The sequence below is a fragment of the Culex pipiens genome, chromosome 2 (assembly GCF_016801865.2).
Source record: "Culex pipiens pallens isolate TS chromosome 2, TS_CPP_V2, whole genome shotgun sequence".
Lineage (NCBI taxonomy): Eukaryota > Metazoa > Arthropoda > Insecta > Diptera > Culicidae > Culex > Culex pipiens.
Window position 1 is genome coordinate 184,141,308 of NC_068938.1, and position 14,693 is coordinate 184,156,000.

Genomic DNA, 14,693 nt, shown 5'->3' on the forward strand with positions numbered 1-14,693 from the left:
TTGTTTTTAGTTTAGCAGCAGCACCTACATAGCATTTCTCGTACGTTTGGTTCAAAAACAATCATTTCCTAGAACTTTCAGGCCCAATTTCAATCCTTCTTTTTCAAGGGGAGGGGTTCGTCTTTTCTGTAGAATGTATTTCTTTTTTTACGGAAAAGAACGCAGCATTAATGTATTTAGACTCATATCATCGTTTTGAAATGTGTTCGTGTTCGTGGTCTGTCAGTGTCTCTGTCTGTTTGTCTGTGTATTGTTTTAGTAATAATTTTGCAAGTTTCGTATTTCTTTATGGTAAGAGTATCACACGAGCAGTAACAATTAGTTTAGCCATCGGTACCATGTTGCTTTTTAGTAGCTTAACCTAGCGCGACAAGCACATTATGTTCAACAAAGATCGACCCACCCCTGCGACTGACAGCCGGTCAGGTTTGACAGTTGTCGCGGGGGTGGCCATTAAGCAATACTTTCTTACACGCAGCACGCACTAAATTAAAAACAAAACAAACACACGCGCCCAGCCACGCACTTATCCACGAGTCAACAAATAACGATTTAGATTTTTTTTTGTTTCAAACACTTTTTTTAATCATGCTAGAATTTTGTTGTTTGTTTTGCTTTCGCTTTTCGCTACACTAGCATTTAAGGTTGTATTTTGCGCAAACTTACGCAACAAACAGTCAAACACACGCACACACACACGCTCGCACACATTTGCACGCGTTATTGCAGTTTTTATTACTCTTTGTTTACCCGATTTGCGCTCTTGGCTTGTTGTGTTTTGTCTTTCATTTGTTTACGCGTGCTTTGCACAGCCCTGCTCGCGCAGGGTTGCCTACTTGCAGGCGTTTAATCCACGCGCGAACGTCACTCTTCCCCACGGTCACTACGATCGCGTGAGCTGTGACGTTCGTTTCTCTTGATTTCTTACTTTTTTCTCCACTTGGATTGTTCGAGTTGTGTTGTTGTTGTTGTTGTTTTGCTTTTGTTTTCTGGTAGTGTTCATTTCGTGTTTTTTGTTCTTCAACCTGATTTAACATCCCTGACGGCTAGAATATCTCTGAATTACCGCGAATAAAGAATTCTTTCTTATCTCTTCTGCTGATTGTTTTCTTTTTTTTGTTTAAGGTAAATCGAAAGCGAAAAGTATAGAACTTATAGAAAAGAGGAAATAAATTACCAAAAATAAAACGATAGCAAAATACAGCATTTCAAGTCTTGTGAGTGTTTTTTTTTGTTTCTTTCACTTTAGTTGTTAGAAAACGCAATTTGATTGTTCCTTTTCGTTCACTAATCGTTAGCTACGGCGTACTTAACAGAAAATTTAGTTGCTTCCGAGAGAGCTGGGTTCGGTCTATCTAAAAAGGGTTTTGAATTGGCCTACGCCAAATCCGCCCAAGAATGTGGGTGAGTGTGATTTCAAGTGTCAACATTTAAAAGTACGGCAGTGTTTTTGTGTTTAAATTTACCTACTTTGTGTGTAACCTTTTCTGAGTAAACTTTACGTCGCAAACTTCCAGCTAAGTTTTTACAAGTTTGTTAAGTGGTGATGTGGCATGTGTATTGATGCTATTTCTTTTTGAAGAAACGTAGAACAACTCAAAATCGGCAGCAAAAGTTGAGCAAAGAAAGTAAAGTTCGACGAGTTTGAAAAGTTTGTAGCACTGTCCCCTTTAAAAGTGTCTTCCAACTAAACAGTGGGGAAAGTTCTACAATCTTTTCCCGCAACCCATCGATTGCAGTTAAAAATGGTCGGTGAGAAAAAAACCAATAAAAACAAAGAAAGAAAGAGAAAACAAACGCAAAATCGGAGCTCCCCGAGCTCCGAACTTTCAAAAAAGAAAACTTACTTCATCTTATCAGCGGTAAGGTCGATCCCTTTTTCTGGCACTTCAGAATTATCCGGATCGCTAGCCGGCAGGGATAGCAAATGCTATGCTTCTAAAAATATTAATGCTGTTGGTTTCGGTTCTAGGTTTGATTTCTTTGCTTCCACCACGAGAAACGTGATCTCGTTCTTGTCGCGTGCGGCGAAGCACTCCGCTATCAGTCGGGCGACGTCCTAACATGAAAAAAAAGTTTGAATTAAGTTGAAAACATTTAATTAGTAAAGAGGATTCAAACCTGATGATGCATCCCGTCGACCTTGTTACCGTCGACCTCCAGTATCAGCTGGCCCACCTCCAGTCCGCCCGCATCGTACGCTGCCCCGTGTTCCTGAAATTTAAAAAATTGAAATTTTTATATTTTCTTATTTTTAAAGTGAAATTGTTCACCGACTCAAAATTTGTAGAAATGGGTCCGTTGTTTTAAACTTCCAGAGATTTTTGATTTTTAACCTCACTTTTTTTTGCGGCATTTCCTCTCAAAAAATTGTTTAACGTCGACCAAAATATTAGATAAATCCGACCTCTACAACTAAGGCTATGTCACTATCTCATTGTAGACGCACTTGAGACCATGGCAATAATATTTCTTGCAACGTTTTTTTGAATGTTTTATTGAAAGTTTGTTTTATTGACAATTTGAAAGCAATTCTACCAACAAAAATATTCTAAAAAGTACTTTATTTTCATTTTCAGTACAAACTTCATAAATTTGTCAAAACTAATGATCAATTCACGACTTTTTTTTTGAAACGTTATGTGAACAAAATCAAAATTTCTCATTGTTACCCATGGGCTCACAAGAAAGGGGAACAATGAAACAGCTTGGGATTCAGGGCACTGCCGAAAATTTGGTCAAATCCAATGAAAGAACATTGTAGTTCAATTCAACTCAACTAAAATGATGAAAACAAAAATGAAAAAATGATTATGTTTTGTTTTAATGCTAGCCTCAATGCGAAAATGTATTTTTCTACTTGAATTTCATTAGAACTCCACAATTAAACTTTTATAAATAACTTAGTAAGGAAGCGCCCATAATCAATGCCACTCATGTGACTCAAAGGTAAACAGTAGACACACCTTTCCCTCAAATTTGAGCCATATTGGTTCGATTTGTGAGATTTCAACGTTGTGTCTTATTGATGACTAGTCAACCCTAGACTTTGACAGTACATGAAATTTGATTTTTGAACTTTTGTTTTTTAAGTATCTAAATAAAATTCATTGAATTTCCAGCAAATAATCGTATTAAAATAGTGTTTGAGAGTTTAAAATGTAACTTCAAATGTTATGCTTATAAATTAATTCCTAATTTGTCAAAATTGTCGCACGATGTACTTCTTCGAGTACATAAAAGCAGCCCGAGCAGACGGAAATAACTTGGGAATAACATTTTTTGGTATTTGAAAAAACTAGGCCAATAACATTTTATGTTATTTATAACAAGATTTGTTATTCGTCGTTATGATTTTTTTGTTATTGGATTGTAATTGTAATAACAGACTAATAACATTTTTGGTTATTCTTCAAACAAATCTTTGTTATTATTTTTTGTTGTAGTTGGAGTTATTCTTCCATAACAAAAAATGTTATTCTAAAGTTGTTTTGGCTTTCGACCAATACCAGACCAATAACAAATTTTGTTATGATAACACAAACTGTTATTATACTCTTAAGCAAAAATGGATTTTGCAAGAATATTCCATAACACTGTTTGTTATTTTAACATTATTTGTTATTGAAATGGCATGAATTTTGTTATTACCGTCTGCCCGGGAGGATAAAAGGTGGCTTTGTTCTGACATTTTTAGAGCTGAATCGATATATATCGTTGGAGTTCTATTGCAACTTTCTCATCAATATTCATTGAAATATCTTTTTTAGCATTTATGCTAATATTTTAACGCTATTTAAAAAATGGCTGACCCATATTTTCAGTTTCCTAGTTTTCTTTCAAATTACTCCAAAAGTTAAGCTTAATGATTTTCAAAAAATAAATTGCCTAAATACTGCTCGAATACAGTTTTCAGCATTTCAAAATTCTTAACTTGAAAAATTCTACCTAGCAATAAAATCTATGTAATAACCTATAAGATTTTAAAAAAATCCATAATCCAATAAAATGTTGGCATTTATAAATTTTATCGATTAAATTAGAATTTAGACAGGGTAAATATACCCATTACAATCACACTAAGCCGTTCGGCCAATTCTCATCACTTTTGCCGTTTTCCGCTATTAAATCAATATTTTCAGATTTATGAACTATGAAGAGTTGCTTGCTCACTTTTATTTCAGCTTTTTATTACTTTGGAACAGTTAAAAACACTTAATATAAGCTGCAATTCATGATCAAAGTGCTGATAGGCCGATAATAGAAAAAGGCCGAGAAAGGGTATAGTTCCTCTGAGAGTTCGCAAAATATCTTGTCGAAATAAATCACAAAATTTTTTTTAATTTTAGCAGAATGCAATTTTGTACTATTAATAGCAATGTTCTACAAAATTCTATATAGTAGTTTGGATGCTCTCCTCATCCTATTATTTGAGCGTTTAGATTCGAGTAGAAATCTTGACAAAGACTTCACAGAAAAAAAATGATGGTAATATTCATTAGGAAATGGTGACAGATTTTGTGGCAAAAAAAAGATTAATTTTACCCCAGAAAATGATGAATTTTCATCAGTTTTTGCTGAATATTCATCAGGTTCAAATTTTTACACATTTTTTATGTAATATTACTCAAAAATAGAGTTAATATTCAACCTACCAAATTTTCAACATTCCAAAATTCAACTTTTTTTTTTTCTGTGTTATGGTTTTCAGGCGAATCTTAGCTTATTTGTTTAGTTTCACTTTTAGTCCATCGACAAAAAAAAAACATAAAAATCACCCCATTTTTTTTAATTTTCGAAAAAGAGCGAAAGAGCCCACCTCTAGTTTGTAGACTACACAGAAAAAAGAGTTCAATTTTGGAATGTTGAAAATTTGGTAGGTTGAATATTACCTCTTTTTTTGGGTAATATTCCATAAAAAATGTGTAAAAATGTGAACCTGATGAATATTCATCAAAAACTGATGAAAATTCATCATTTTTTTAGCCACAAAATCTGTCACCATTTCCTGATGAATATTACCATCATTTTTTTCTGTGTAGAGTGGATTAACTTGTGTCCATTTTTTGTACATAATAAGGCATACTTTTGGTGGTACAGTACAGACTTTATTATCCGAAGTCCTCGAAACACTGCACTTTGGATAATCGAATCCGGTCATTGAACTCGAAAATGACACTAAAATATTAATTACTGTGCAAATGTAACAGGAAATAAACTGCACAAATTTAAATAAAATGGGTCGCAAAACTCGAATTTGTTTTAGTTTTTAGCAAAAAACATATCTGGAGTTTTTTTTTTGAAAAGGTCCAATAAACCAAATTTCCAGTTTTTGCTTGTTGGGTGTTTTCAAAACCGCCTTGAGTCAGGGGTATTCAAAAAAACCCAAAAGGCAAAAACTGAAAATTTGGTTTATTGGACCATTTAAAAAAAACTCCAGATATCTTTAGAATAAATGAATCTCATTTGGAGGTTTCAGGACCAAAGAGCTCAAAACTAAAAATATTTTTCTGTGGATTTTCAGGATGTTTGCGAAAAATATAAAGTAAATAAATTAAAAACATTGGTGAAAATCCATTAGCAAGATTTTGAGATATGTTTTTTTGAAAAAAAAAAAAACGGATTTCAGTATATCAACCAAACTTGTACGTACGTCTCCAGCAAAATTCAGTAAGTGGGAATTCATTTCGTAATCTTAAAAAATATTTTCAGATGTAAGCTCTTAGGACCTTTACATCAGCAAACTAAGATGTCATTTGATTTATAAGTAGCCATGCCAGATATACAGATAAATCTGTATTTTACAGAATTTCGATCTTAAAAATGACAAAAATCTGTGCATACAGTTTTTTTTTAAACATTCTATTTAAAAATTTCAACAATTTGGTAATTGAATTATGCTTTAATATGATTTAAAACTTTAAATCTGCTATTAAAAAAAAAAATGTCTGCTATGGCTTCGAATTTGACATGATACAGATAAAATACAGATCTCCCATAAAATAATCTGACATTGTTGTTTATAAGTGTTTTCAGCTATGTTTTAATTTTTTCGATTTTTTTATTTTTCCCGCAATTAGGAGGTAAATTTAAGCAACTTTTGTTCTACGAATAACTTTACTTCTCTTGTTTTATTTTTAGTAAAAAAACCTGCAAAAACATTTAGGACTGATCATTAATTGAGTTTTTTTAGATTATTTAAGATTTACTTCCATGAATTTGGCATGGTTAATGAAAATTTAACCAAAAACTAAACTTTATCGGACAAAAAAACCATCTCAAAATATTGCAATTTCATAAAGCAATTTGTAGATTTGCACAAATTAAAAAAAACACGTTTAAAGAAACAATACAGAATTTTGATAAATTTAAATATACAAATTAATCATTATTTTCTTCAATACTCACATGAATGTTGATGATCCGCGGCAGCGGATGCTTCGTGTTCGCACCGCCCTCGATCGCGATGCCGAGGATGGGCTTCGACTTTTTCACCGTGATGTGGAGGTTCCCTCGGTGGTCAGGTACAATGTGGGGCGGCTGGTCCTGGCACTGCTCCAGCGAGGAGCCGTTCTGGTCCATCGGCAGCCGCTGCATCGACTGGGACGAAAGTCAATTTTGAACAGTTAGTGGGATGCGTTTTGAGGGGGGGTTTTAAATATCAGCTTTGGGACGATTTCCCAACGGGGTGTTTTTTTTACTTCTCAGACAAATTACACTGGAAATTACGAGTTTTAAGCGCAAGCTTCTTCTGATTAGTTGAACTCTCTTTTTGATGCTGACTTATTCAAATAATCAGAAGTATTTAAACAACTTGAATCAAAGATACAATGAGAATACACCGGAACTATGAAAACACATTTGAATGAGTAAGTTGAACGTTACCTAAATATGAATTGTTTCAAAAATACGTGCTCAAAAATACTTTGAAATCTAAAATACATCTACAAAAGAAAAAAAAGTTTTTTATTCGTGCTTTTCATCACTAAACTACTTGCAAAAAATGGTTTCAGCCTAAACTACTGCGTTAGCTGTCGATATTGATGGCATGATCTGTGAGTATGATGATATTTTTTGCAGCTGAAATGTTCGAGAGACTACACACTAAATCTTGAATGATCACAACCAGCCTCAACAACACTAAATTTGTAAACAAAATCTTCGCAAAAACAAACGAACATAACTCACACACTTGGTCAAGTAACTCACATTCCACTACTGTAACGCTTGTAACGTGTGATTTTTTTTATTGTCATTGATTTTGCTGCTGTGTAACATGAAAACGCAATCTAGCACAATAGTTTTGATTTATTTTTTTGGTTTTTGTCGTAATCGATTCTAGGCAAAAAACTGTCTCACTATCTTAAAATAATAAACGAAATGACAACAATACAAACAAAACAAAAAAAAAATAGAAATTTCAACAACACTGGCAACACTGCAAAACGGGGGGCTGTCATTGGTTAGTTCAAAATGGCGGAACAGATCATCATTGTTACACTTGACAAACAGGGGTGTAGGGGGGCGGGGATTTTTTTTTTCGCTGTTGATGTTTTGCTGAATTGTTTCAATAGTGTGACATTTACCTGATGCCGTCTGACACCTGCATCGGATCCCAACAGCGATCCACCTTCATCTTTCATATCAAAACTTCTCGACAACTTTGTCGCTAACTCCTACACACGGGCACATTTCAGAAAGGGATTTATTTTTGAGTTTGTATTGGTGATGGTGGTGGTGTTGTTGTAGTTGGGTTTTAAGTGTATTTTTTTTGGTTTAACAAGTTGGTAGTTTCGAAAAGAAGATTTTCGGGGGGAAGAAAGGAAACACAGTTTAAAATGAGAAAATTGTTCACTTACAAATAAGTTTTTTTTTGTAAAACATTAAAACTAATAATTGACGCTTGGACAAAACACAGATTTGAAAAAGGGAAGTGTAGGTGTGTTTGTGAACTAAGAGAGAAAAGAAAACATTTGTGTTTTTGTGTTGTCAAATTTTCTGTTCTAGGAGCAAACAAATCAGGGAGAAAATCAATCAAATTATATCAAAAGAGAAAACAGTGTTCCTAGTTCTAATGTATCACTTCCCTAAGCTCAAACAGTGTTGCTGACACTGGGGGAAAACGGGGAGCACGGGGTTCCTTATATCTGTGAAACACGAGTTTTGTGTTGCAATTAGCTCTGTCGAATGTCTGTACAATGTTTTTTTTTATTGCTGAGCTTTTTGGCAACGGAAGTATATGTGTGTTTGCTCTAAGCTGCTGGCAACTGCTGTTAAAGCCCTATGCCATGATTTGTGTGGCGTTTCTACAGCCTATTTACAGGTGGTGTGGTGTCGACTTAGTGCTAAATGCTGCTGAATTTGGAGGAAACGCTTGGTGTGCATATTTCGTCACAAGGGACGAATGAAGCTAGGACTACTGCCAAACGAGAAGCTTTTCTTTTTTGTTTTTTTTTTTTGAGTGGTTTTTCTAATAATGATTTTTTTACTTTTGAAATCAGACAAAAAATATTCCGGAAAACAACCCCCAAGGAAATTGTAATTTTTTGAAATTTATGTACAAAAAAGCATTGTTTCAAAATCAAAATGATATGCAATTAGATTTTTTATTTAAGAAAAAGTCATTCACCAACAACTAATATGAAATTGATTTTCGTAAAACTGTGCTCTAAGGGGAAAAAATGTCCCTGATCACAAATTCAAGGTATATTTTTTGATATTTTATGACGGAGGGCGGTACGATCCCTTACATTTTTATGTTTTTGTTAACTAAGAAGAAGAAAAAAAAGAATAATAGCATTTTCATATTCAACTGTCAAATGCAGATTGCAATCACTAAACATTATTATGATTTTTTAAGCAGGGTTGAAATGATTTCAGGCTTGCGGTATTTCGATGGTTTCTATACCAAAAATCATGATTTTCTGAGTTCAATATCCCAATATTCATACGATTTTTTCAGTTCAACCCATATAACCATTTTTTTGGCTGAAGTACCTGAACTCAAAAAATCGTATGAAAAAGTGGAATATTGAACTCAGAAAATCATGATTTTTGGTAAGCGGTAGGCTGTATATAATTGTCTAAGTGTGTTTGTTACAATGTCATATTATTGTTAAAAATCACTACCTCATTAATAAAACTGAAAAATGAAACAAAAATTTCAACGCTTTCTTCTGTGACAAAATTGCCTAAATGCTGAAATAGTAGTTTATGCAACAAGTTGCAAAAAGAGGATTTTTTCAGCACGAGTCGTACATTTATCCAACGAGGTTCACCGAGTTGGATAAATACGACGAGTGCTGAAAAAATCAAGTTTTGCAACGAGTTCCATACAACATTTTTTTCAATTTCGAAAAACACCCATTGAGTGAAATTTTAAGTCGAATTTTCATGTATTTTGTCAATAAATTGTTTCAATCAAAAAAATGTTGAAAAGTGTTACTTTTCGAAACAAGTGCTGAAAAGTTCTACTTTTCAGCACCTATTTCAGTGCTGAAAAGAAGAACTTTTCAGCATTTATTTTGAAAAGTGTTGCTATTCGATTCTGTTATTTTTGGTACAGAAAAGTAGGCTATTTCGTCGTTCAAGAATGACAGGAAAAGTAAGTTGTTTCACGACGGAATTGCAAAAATATCATTTCAGCACGCATTTGAGTGCTGAAAAATCTACTTTTCAACTCTTGTATCCAAAAGTTAGACTTTTCAGCTCTTGTATCGAAAGTAACATTTTTCCACACTGTTTTGGTTACACAGTTGATGTCAAAAAAGCGAAGAAAAAAACGTTTTACTGAAACATCCAACAGAAAAGTGTTTTCCGGAACTGCAAAAAAAATTACGACTCATTCTGAAAAAATATTGCATTATAGACGTACTTTTTGTAAAGTTCTGAGACTTTCGAATAAAAAATCAAACATTCACCAATTTTATTCATTTTCTTCACTTGGTTTACTTTTAAGAATAGTTATTTTAATTTTAAAGATTTTTCAAGACTTTTTTCTAAGTGAAAAGAGGTTTTAGAACTATCAATTTCAACTTACTATTATATAAAAAACTAACTTAATCCACCTATGTGGTTGGAGCCTTCCTCACAACAATAGCTGTACACAAGTTTCATCTATTTTTTAAATCCGGCTTCCAAAAAGTACATCGATATCACTTAAGAGGCCATATCTCGAGACAGGGTTGCCAGATCTTCAATGTTTTGGACTCGTTGGAAAGGTCTTTTGATAACCTAACCAACGATGGGTCGGATGATGGACCCGGACATAGTTTACATACATTTAAGTGAGATCCGGCTTCAAAAAAGTATATCAATATCACTTAAGTGGCCATATCTCGAGACAGGGTTGCCAGATCTTCAATGTTTTGGACTCATTGGAAAGGTCTTTTGATAACCTAACCAACAATGGGTCGGATGGTGGATCCGGACATAGTTTACATACATTTAAGTGAGATCCGGCTTCAAAAAAGTATATCAATATCACTTAAGTGGCCATATCTCGAGACAGGGTTGCCAGATCTTCAATGTTTTGGACTCGTTGAAAAAGTCTTTTGATAACCTAACCAACATTAGGTCGGATGGTGAATCCGGACATAGTTTACATACATTTAAGTGAGATCCGGCTTCAAAAAAGTACATCAATATCACTTAAGAGGCCATATCTCGAGACAGGGTTGCCAGATCTTCAATGTTTTGGACTCGTTGAAAAGGTCTTTTGATAACCTAACCAACGATGGGTCGGATGATGGACCCGGACATAGTTTACATACATTTAAGTGAGATCCGGCTTCAAAAAAGTATATCAATATCACTTAAGTGGCCATATCTCGAGACAGGGTTGCCAGATCTTCAATGTTTTGGACTCATTGGAAAGGTCTTTTGATAACCTAACCAACAATGGGTCGGATGGTGGATCCGGACATAGTTTACATACATTTAAGTGAGATCCGGCTTCAAAAAAGTACATCAATATCACTTAAGAGGCCATATCTCGAGACAGGGTTGCCAGATCTTCAATGTTTTGGACTCGTTGGAAAGGTCTTTTGATAACCTAACCAACAATGGGTCGGATGGTGGATCCGGACATAGTTTACATACATTTAAGTGAGATCCGGCTTAAAAAAAGTACATCAATATCACTTAAGAGGCCATATCTCGAGACAGGGTTGCCAGATCTTCAATGTTTTGGACTCGTTGGAAAGGTCTTTTGATAACCTAACCAACAATGGGTCGGATGGTGGATCCGGACATAGTTTACATACAGTTAAGTGAGATCCAAATATATGTGAAAACACCTTTTTATACATAACTTTTGAACTACTTATCGAAACTTCAATCTGTATAAAACTCGATCCATGGGACCCTAAACCAAGTCGAATGCAACAAGTTCGGGTCAAATCGGTTCAGCCAGTGCCGAGAAACATGAACTAGTTTGTTGGTCACATACATACATACACACACACATACACACACACATACACACACACATACACACACACATACACACAGACATTTGTTCAGTTTTTGATTCTGAGTCGATATGTATACATGAAGGTGGGTCTACGACGTTTTTATACGAAGTTCATTTTTAGAGCAGGATTATAGCCTTACCTCAGTGAGGAAGGCAAAAAACAAAGGTTTCTTTAAGAATTATATACCGCATGACTTTCGACAGAAAATAATTGTGATACTTTTCACCTACCGTAATCTTGGGTGAATCGGGACAACAGTCTGAATAGGGACTGCAGTTTCTAGAGCACTTAAAGCTTTAAAATTTGGAAATGGATGTACACATTTTGTTGGCCTGTGTCTGTTCTAACCGAAACCAACCAGAAAAATCAAAATACTGTGCTCCAACATTGTTAAAACTGCTGTCTCAATTCGCCCCATGTGTCCCGATTGACCCTAGTTTACGGTAATTTAGTGTTCTTGCAAAATAAATATTCACTGAAAAATAATTAATAAATTAATAATTGTTGTTTTTGTCTAGAGCCATTAATAAACCACTAAAGTGAGAAAAATAAAACTTTTGAGGACACTCCTTTGTTCGAATCCTTAGGCAAACTTGAATGTTTGTCTCAAATATGGGCGTCATCGGTTCAAGTTTAATCGACGCTGTAGAACGTTTATATTTATGAAAAAATTCTATGCATTAATGACTTCCTCAAATTTAATAACTTTTCAAGATTTCATCCGTTAAATCCAACTCTTTTTCAACAGATTTTTGATTTCGCCTATAGTGTCCAATTTCTGGGGGTTACAAAAATCTCGGGAAATGAAATTTTTTCAACAAATTATTAAGATATATAATGACACAATGTTGAAACGAGAAAAAGAATAAAAATCATGCAGAAACAATGTTTTGCATGTCAAAACACTTTTCAAGAATAGGTTTAACTTTTTTCAACTCTTGAACAAAATAGAAAAAAGTTAAATTTCCGTTGAAAACTTTTCACTTTTTAACCAAAAAAAAAAAATACTGCTGCGAAATTTAAATTAAAAGAAAATTTGTGTATAAGTATGGTGTTTTCAATTTAATAGTAATGTGTTTTCTTTCATATGCTTAATAATAATGTCTTATTGTTTATATGAAACCAGAAACCTAAAATATGATCAAAAAACGATATTTTAGCACTTTGGCTCAATTCTGAGGGTAGATTCAGATTCAGCGGGAAAAATTACATAGAAAAACATACAGTTGAACAATTTTTGAATTTCATTAGGGTGGTCCCATACACTTATCCCTTGAAAATTAGACATTTTCAAATGAATATTTCTAAAGTTTAAAGCGAAACACCCCGAGATTTTTTCAGCGTTTGTAGTTCTGAATCTCCTCTTTCGAATGCAACATGGCGCTTAAAATTTGGCTAGCGACTTTTCGAGATATTTTAAATTGGCATTTGAGCAACTCTCTACGAAATCGGCCGATTTCGACCATTTTTATTTTTTGTATTTTTTTATTTGGCTCAAACTTTGTGGGGGCCTTCCCTATGACCAAATATGCTATTTTGTGTCATTGGTTCACCCATACAAGTCTCCATACAATTTTGGCAGCTGTCCATACAAAAATGGTACGTAAATATTCAAACAGCTGTAACTTTTGAGTGAATTTTTTGATCAATTTGGTGTCTTCGGCAAAGTTGTAGGTATTGTTGAGGACTTTTGAGAAAAAATAGGTACACGGAAAAAAAATTTGAGGATTTTTTTATCAACTTTTTTTTTTACTTAAACTCAATTTCCCAAAATATGTATTTTTTGATTTTCGAGATTTTTTGATATGTTTTGTGGGACAAAAATCCGCAACTTTTGAGCCATAGAGAAACATGGTCAAAAAATCTGCCGCCGAGTTATGAATTTTTGAAAAAATAGTGATTTTTGGAAAAAATCGAAGTTTCATGCAAAAACAAGTTTGACATTATTTTTAATGCAAAATTGAATTTGCAATCGAAAAATACTTTACAGATTTTTTGATTAAGGGCTCCGTTTTCTAGATATAGTCACCGAAAGTTTGATTTTAGCGAAATATTTGCAGTTTTTCAATTTTTAAAATTAGTGACCATGAGTGACCATTTCTAAAAATATTTTTTTTGAAAAGTTCAGAAAATTTGCTATAAAATTGTATAAGAGACATTGAAGATTGGACCTCTGGTTGCTGAGATACAGCGGCTTAAAGAAAAAGAAACATGAAAATTGAAGTTTTCTAAGTCTCACCCAAACAGCCCACCATTTTCTAATGACGATATCTCAACAACTAATGGTCCGATTTCCAATGTTAATATATGAAACATTCGTGAAATTTTCCGATCTTTTCGAAAAAAATATTATGAAAATTTTTAAATCAAGACTAGCATTTTAAATGGGCGTAATATCAATGTTTGGCCCTTTTAAAATGTTAGTCTTGATATTAAAATTTTCAAAATATTTTTTTCGAAGAGATCGGAAAATTTCACGAATGTTTCATGCATTAACATTGAAAATCGGACCATCAATTGCTGAGATATCGTCATTAAAAAATGGTGGGCTGATTGGGTGAGACTTAGAAAACTTCAATTTTCGTGTTTCTTTTTCTTAAAGCGGCTCTATCTCAGCAACCCGAGGTCCAATCTTCAATGTCTCCTAGACAATTTTATAGCAAATTTTCTGAACTTTTCAAAAAAAATATTTTTAGAAATGGTCACTCATGGTCACTATTTTTGAAAATTGAAAAACTGCAAATATTTCGCTTAAATCAAACTTTTGGTGGCTATATCTTGAAAACGGAGCCCTTTATCAAAAAATCTGTAGAGTACTTTTCGATTGCAAATTCAATTTTGCATTAAAAAGTAATGTCAAACTTGTTTTTCCATGAAACTTCATTTTTTTTCCAAAAATCACTATTTTTTTCAAAAATTCATAACTCGGCGGCAGATTTTTTGACCATGTTTCTCTATGGCTCAAAAGATGCGGATTTTTGTCCCCGAAAACATATCAAAAAATCTCGAAAATCAAAAAATACATATTTTGGGAAATTGAGTTTTAGTAAAAAAATGTTGATAAAAAAATCTGCAATTTTTTTTTCCCGTGTACCTATTTTTTTCTCAAAAGTCCTCATCAATACCTACAACTTTGCCGAAGACACCAAATTGATCAAAAAATTCACTCAAAAGTTACAGCTGTTTGAATATTTACGTACCATTTTTGTATGGACAGCT

The 14,693-nt window shown here is 33.6% G+C and overlaps 1 protein-coding gene across 12 annotated transcripts in view; it reads right to left on the reverse strand.

Moving 5' to 3' along the window:
- The window catches only part of LOC120415418 (whirlin), a 242,413-nt gene continuing 227,720 nt past the window's right edge, over window positions 1-14,693 (reverse strand). For 11 of the 12 annotated variants that reach the window (XM_052709136.1, XM_052709135.1, XM_052709134.1 and 8 more), the window contains 3 exons: window positions 6,409-6,600; window positions 2,122-2,214; window positions 1-2,059 (listed from right to left, as the gene is read on the reverse strand). In XM_052709136.1, the coding sequence (XP_052565096.1) occupies window positions 1,931-2,059; window positions 2,122-2,214; window positions 6,409-6,600 (414 nt within the window). In that variant the 3' untranslated portion in view covers window positions 1-1,930. Of the gene's footprint in view, window positions 2,060-2,121; window positions 2,215-6,408; window positions 6,601-7,586; window positions 7,677-14,693 lie in introns of all 12 variants that reach the window. The other variant, XM_052709139.1, reaches the window with a different exon arrangement.